This window comes from Porites lutea, chromosome 3 (genome assembly GCF_958299795.1).
Source record: "Porites lutea chromosome 3, jaPorLute2.1, whole genome shotgun sequence".
Classification (NCBI taxonomy): domain Eukaryota; kingdom Metazoa; phylum Cnidaria; class Anthozoa; order Scleractinia; family Poritidae; genus Porites; species Porites lutea.
In genome coordinates, this window is record NC_133203.1 from 30,923,904 (window position 1) to 30,929,631 (window position 5,728).

Sequence of the window (5,728 nt, forward strand, 5' to 3'; positions counted from 1 at the left end):
TTTTTGTGTTGTCTGACCTTTTCGAGTGTAAAAACACCTACTTTCCGCACGAAATTATTCAACTTTCAACTTGAATCAGATGACCGAGTCCGAGTGTCTGTCAGAGTTTAGATTTCGAAAAAGAGATTTTCTGATGTGATAGCTGTTTTCCATATAAAGTTTATTTCCTCTATATGAAAGATATATGATTTATCTTACCTAAATACGTACAAATAAATTTATCACTTACGAGTTCGCTCGCTCGGCCTCCACAGCTGTTGTCATTCTTCGAAGTAAAAATCAGTTCATTAGTCGAATTTTCAATGAACATCGCTTGTTAGGAGAAAAAAGGAACGATACCTGGATTTACGAGGAAAAGAAAATGCAAAGGACTTCAAAAATCGCTTAAAACAGTGGATTTATACCTGCCGAAGCTTGTGGATTGCAGGACGACGTGACTCTACTTTGTTTGGCGTCGTCGACGACAGCACGACGACGAAATTTACTAGTCGCGCTTGCGCAGTACACTGTAACTCACTTCCGGTCGTCGTCGACCAAGCCGTCGTCGTGGTTCTTAAGTTCCCTATTATCGTCCTGTGGACAACTCTGTCCAGATCAACTATGAACTATCTAAGGATTTCACGAACAAATCAATCAGCAGCTGGCAACAACAAGAAGAACAACTGCAGCAAAAGAAAAAGATATACAAAAAAAATGAAAACTAGTTGTACGCCTGAGAATGCTGAGGGCTATCTTTAACTTTAGAACAGTACAGGAAAGCCACCTAAATAAACCAATGAGTTCAGTGGCCGGACCAAAAGAGAGGCTGGATTTCTATAATCTGGATCCTGATCAGTAAAAACAACAAACTGAGGTCTCACGACGACTGAAAAAGAAAAACTTTAAAGTAAAAAAACAAACAAACAAGCAAACAAACAAACAAAAAACAAACCTAATGTTATTTGTGACCCACTCAGTTGTTCGAAAAACAAACCTTAATAATATAAAGGACAGCACTCTGTCTTGTTTATTTTGCCGGTTAGCTTTCATAGAAAGAAATTATGCTTTTTCAGACAGCATTGCAAGTATCGGATTCATTATTGAAATCAACTCTGAATGAAATCAATAAGGAAAATGAAAACTTTGCATTCTTCTTATTTTCAATGCAATTTCATTCAACTGGATTAAACTAAAAGAATCTACCTTAATTTAAATTGAGGTCGACGTACATAACCCGATCTATTTTCATCCTCAGTCATCACATTTAAAGTTAAGTTTTCAGTTGGATCCTCGAAGATGATAGTAGGATAGAATCCCTGTTCAAATTTCTTATCTTCCCAATCACTCAAGGCTATTGCTTCAGTCGTGTTGAACCACCTGTAGGACTGCCTTTGTGGCATCTTCGTCATAACAACTAAATACTGCTCCAGCCCAGTTGAGTAACATATTCCAGTAATAACTTTTCCTTCTTTGTATCCCTCCTGTATTTCATCTCTTGTTTCTGTCCAGGTACTACGAGTAAACCACTTCTGCCCTTTTCCATCGTATTCCTTAGTGTCTTTTGTCATGACGATGTAAAATGTTGAATCTAGGGCAGCACATGAAGTTATTTTAAGACCGTCTTTCCCTTGTTTCTGTATATCATCCGTGCTTTCTATAATGACTTGTTTCGTGCCGTAGCCATCCATAAAGAACGCCCCGAACCCAAACTTCTCATCACAGGCAAGGGAGTATATGTTCTTTGACCTACCATTCACCCTTTTCCATTCCTCATCAGCGAACTCAAGAAACGAGTCGTAGTTTCTTGTAATTCCCCAAGATGTCGCAGGTCTTGGATTGTAAAGTTTTGAACTTGCAAAAATTCCTGAGAAGAAGCCATCATGCATGCTCTGGGAAATCAAAATGTCTTGGCTATTTAAAACATGGCTACTGATAAAATCAGTGTAATCAACGGTACTATATTCATAGGTGATGGGGAAGTCATCTCTATTTTCGCCACTATATATGGGCTCTGTTCTTGGCCGTAGTTTCTTTCCAGTCATGTACAGTGTTAGATCTCCTCCTTCATCTACAAATAATTTGAAAAGTGCAGAATGTCAGTAGAATAGAAGCCCGATATAACGAACCCCTATATAACGAAGTCATTGGTATAAAGAACCCTAATAATGCAGTCAGTCCTCTCCACATCGGCCAGGCCACCTTGGGGTAAAGTGGCCTTTTGTGGAGAGGTGGCCGTGATGGGGAGGAAGGAGTGAAACAAGACAATTTCTTTAGGGGGGTACATCATGTTTATTGTGCCAAGTTCATGCTTACTATATTCCATAATGGTAATCCAGTCATAAATGATATTTATAGGTATAAAATACACAAAAAAACCTAGATAGTACTAAATAAAAGTCTTGAATGAAAAATGATAAACCGAGCAAGTCTCGCAACATTCGCCATAAGTATTGTACTAGACAATTTAAGCCTACTGCAGCAAAATAAATAGAGCACGTACAGTGAACATAAGATTGCCATTAAACATCGACGCGACCTATGGATAAAATTTCACGACCATTTCTGAATTTTCCGGCAGTCGCTGAAAAAAATGGCCGTTTTCGAGAAGTTATTTTGGCAGCTGGGGACACGCTTTAGTGATCGTTGGCGTCGTAGCGAGGTTTAAACAAGAGTCAATTCATGGACTGCTGTCCGTCGGGACCAAAAAAAAGGCCATGGTAGAGAGGTGGCCGTTAGTGGAGGTTCGATTGTAGTAAAATATGTGGAAAAGAACCTCGATATAACGAAACCTCGTACAAATACCGGTGGAATCTCGTTATAACGAGGGACCAAGTAAGTGGTATTATTAAACATTGAACTCACTATCTCTTTTCTGATTGGCCGAAAGCGTACAGTGAATTTTCGAAATCAGCGCCTGGGACGTCATCTAGCTACAGATTACACAATAATCAAGTCAAGGACACTCAAGGTCACAGGTAATCATGTCATGTATGACCGCGGTGCATGATTTCAAAGGGTAATCATGTCAAGTTCGTGCGCTTTGTGTTGCTTGCCGTTAGTGAAGAAGCAAGAACATGACTTCCAGGTTTGCTTTGTTAACCGAGCAAGACACCGAAAATGTAGTTGAGGACGAGGACTCACAAACACAAAACGATCGACGAAGGTAGCAAAGGAGCTGTCTGCTGATTACGTGAAAGAGAGAAAACTGAGAGAACCTGAGGAAAAGAAAGAGTTGGCACAAACTTTGAAAACATGTTATGTCGAGGCGAGAAAGAAAGGATTCGTTCAATGTATAATAAAACAATTATTAGATTTGGTTTTTAATAATAACCTGATAGCCCCTACCTCGACCTTAATTATTCTGGATATCACAAAAACTTCATCCAATAATCAGTGTTTAAAATTTGTTCGCCATAACGTCGAGGTGTCGTGATATTGTGCTTTCTCTTCATAGATGATTTACTATTAATAACAACGGGTTGAAAACAGAATCGTTCGTTATACCGAGGGTGTCGTTATATCGAGGTTGCACTGTATAGCGAACAAATTTTGCCAATCCCTTGGCCCTCTGTTAAATCGAGGTTCCTCTGTAGAATCACGGCTGGCGTTTCCCATGGCTTAATGGCAGAAGCTTTGTTTGAGTGGATACTTCGAACTCGTGCCGGCGCCTCTGGCGTACGCCTAATATAATTTAACTGGGTGTTTCATATTAATTAAAGCATGTGAATCATACACACCTTTGGTATCAAGAGCCGTTGAGTACTCCGGACATGCTGCTAGGCAGTGGAAACCACCAATACTTTTGTCAAGACAGAAATTTGCCCAGTGACCACTGTAACAGGCATCACTGAATATCAGTGGGTAATAACAGCCACCAGGCACCATGCCAAAAATGTCTTGAATACTGACTGTCCCATCCGCAAAGCACCAGTTTCCAGTACCAATTTCACCATGCCCTGTATAGTACAACATAGGCTTGGCGTTTGTGTCCTTGCATTTTTCAAAAAGCAAGGTGACATGTCGAAGAGCTGCGTGCTTAGTGAGATAAAGATCTTTAACAGTGTTATACAGCTTTGATGCAACTACATCTTCCATGTTGACTAAATCACGAGTCACACCAGCTAAAAATGCACCATTCCTATCTCCTTGTGCATCCCGAGTTCGTCTCTTAGAAATTCCAATTTCCTTAGGTGGATCTGTGGCACCTGAGAGGAGGAGCCAAAGTGGTTTCCGGCTTGTCGGGTTCCACTCTGACCACCGATCGATTCGGCCAACACATGGTCCCTGTGCAATTGCTGAGCCAGCAAATCCAGCAATCATCTTCTCTATATTGTTTCCCACCAGTGTATAAAATACTGTTATCAATGGGGTCCTGTATAAAATAAATAAATAAGATAACAAGTAAAAGATGAAAAAGATAAAAATAGGATAAGCTGTGACAATACGATAAAATCAGAGGCACCCAACGACTGTTTTCTATAAAATATCTGTTCGGAGAAGAAACAGTTTTCTAGAATTTTCTAAAGCTTGAAAAAGGGTCGTAAAAATTTCTAGATGACGGTTCCATTCATGTACAATTTTCGCAGTATAGCTAATAAATTCCCTACGATTTTCTAAAGATAATTTCGGCATTTCAGTACCCAATTTACATATTTTTCGCCGAAAAAGGAATCCTAAAATTTTCGGATTCAAAAATCCGATGGAGTGAAGAATCAGAAAAGTTCTCACTTTCGTAAAACTTAAAATTGCATCTTAAATTTTTCCGAGAAAGTAATACTGAGCTAAGTATTATTTTCCCGGAAATTTTAAGTTTCACCAAAGTGAGAATTTTTCTGACTCCTCTCTTCATCGCATTTTTTGAATCCGAAAATTTTCGAGGCCCTCGTCATTTCGAGAAGACTCAATTGCAAGTTGCCCTAGGCCGACCGAACAGAGAGAAATATTTTATAGCAGCGCTTAGAATCCATTTCCTAGAGGTCTACAAGTATTCTAGATAGCCTAAAAAGAGCTTTCCTCCGAAGCATTTATAAGGAAACCGTAGCGAGGTGCTCCTGATAAAATACTAAAAGACTATAACTATCTACTGTGGGTAAAAAGACGAACATTTTTGCGTTCGACGTTAGGAGAACGCAACAAAAAATCTTGGGATTCCTGTGGTACTCAAGGGAGACAGTTTTGTGGTAATCATTTCGTCATACGTCTGCATTTTCTGCGCCATCTTGAATAATTTATCTCGCTGGGCACAAAATTGTTAAATACAATTAATTTGACAAACGCTCACAGCAATGGTTGCGTGGAGCAATAAATAATGCGTCACCATTACACGTCGAAGGTCTCGGGTTCGTTTTGACGGATGATACTTTTTTCTCTTTTTCGTGGTCCTTTTGTTTTGTTTTGTTTCTTTTTTACAAAAACATTTAGGAAGCGTTTTGCAGCATCAATTTATTAGCAAATAACGTCACATTTGACAGTAAACCTAAAAAGGCACGAGCGCACTTCCGAATCTGAGATTACTACTAGTATAGATTAACTAAACTGTGCTTTAGGTGCTTTCTTTAGGCAGTTTTACTGAACATCATTGTTTCTTGTAGATTTTGAATGATAAAGTCTTTCAAAATACGTTTGCAATTGACGGACGTTTCAGACTACTACTGTTGTCATTAATTCTTAAACATCGACGTTCTATATTCTTTATCAGACTTTTGGGTGTCTGACCAACCAAGACCAAGTCATCCGCAGTATGTGAAAA

The 5,728-nt window shown here is 39.2% G+C and overlaps 1 protein-coding gene across 1 annotated transcript; it reads right to left on the reverse strand.

The window, feature by feature from the left end:
• Positions 1-1,066: 1,066 nt before the first annotated feature.
• On the reverse strand, positions 1,067-4,347 carry LOC140929603 (uncharacterized). The gene is made up of 2 exons (XM_073379350.1): positions 3,717-4,347; positions 1,067-2,047 (listed from the first exon to the last, which is right to left on the reverse strand). The coding sequence occupies exons 1-2, from the start codon at positions 4,297-4,299 to the stop codon at positions 1,179-1,181; spliced, it is 1,452 nt and encodes a 483-aa protein (XP_073235451.1). The 5' UTR covers positions 4,300-4,347; the 3' UTR covers positions 1,067-1,178.
• Between the last annotated feature and the right edge of the window lie 1,381 nt (positions 4,348-5,728).

What these genes read in the sequence shown, in the direction of transcription:
- LOC140929603 (XM_073379350.1), bottom strand. Translation starts at nt 4,299, where the DNA reads ATGATTGCTGGATTTGCTGGCTCAGCAATTGCACAGGGACCATGTGTT. An exon ending in AACGGCTCTTGATACCAAAG is followed by an intron (nt 2,048 to 3,716) that starts GTGTGTATGATT and finishes AATTATTTGTAG; the next exon opens with ATGAAGGAGGAGATCTAACA.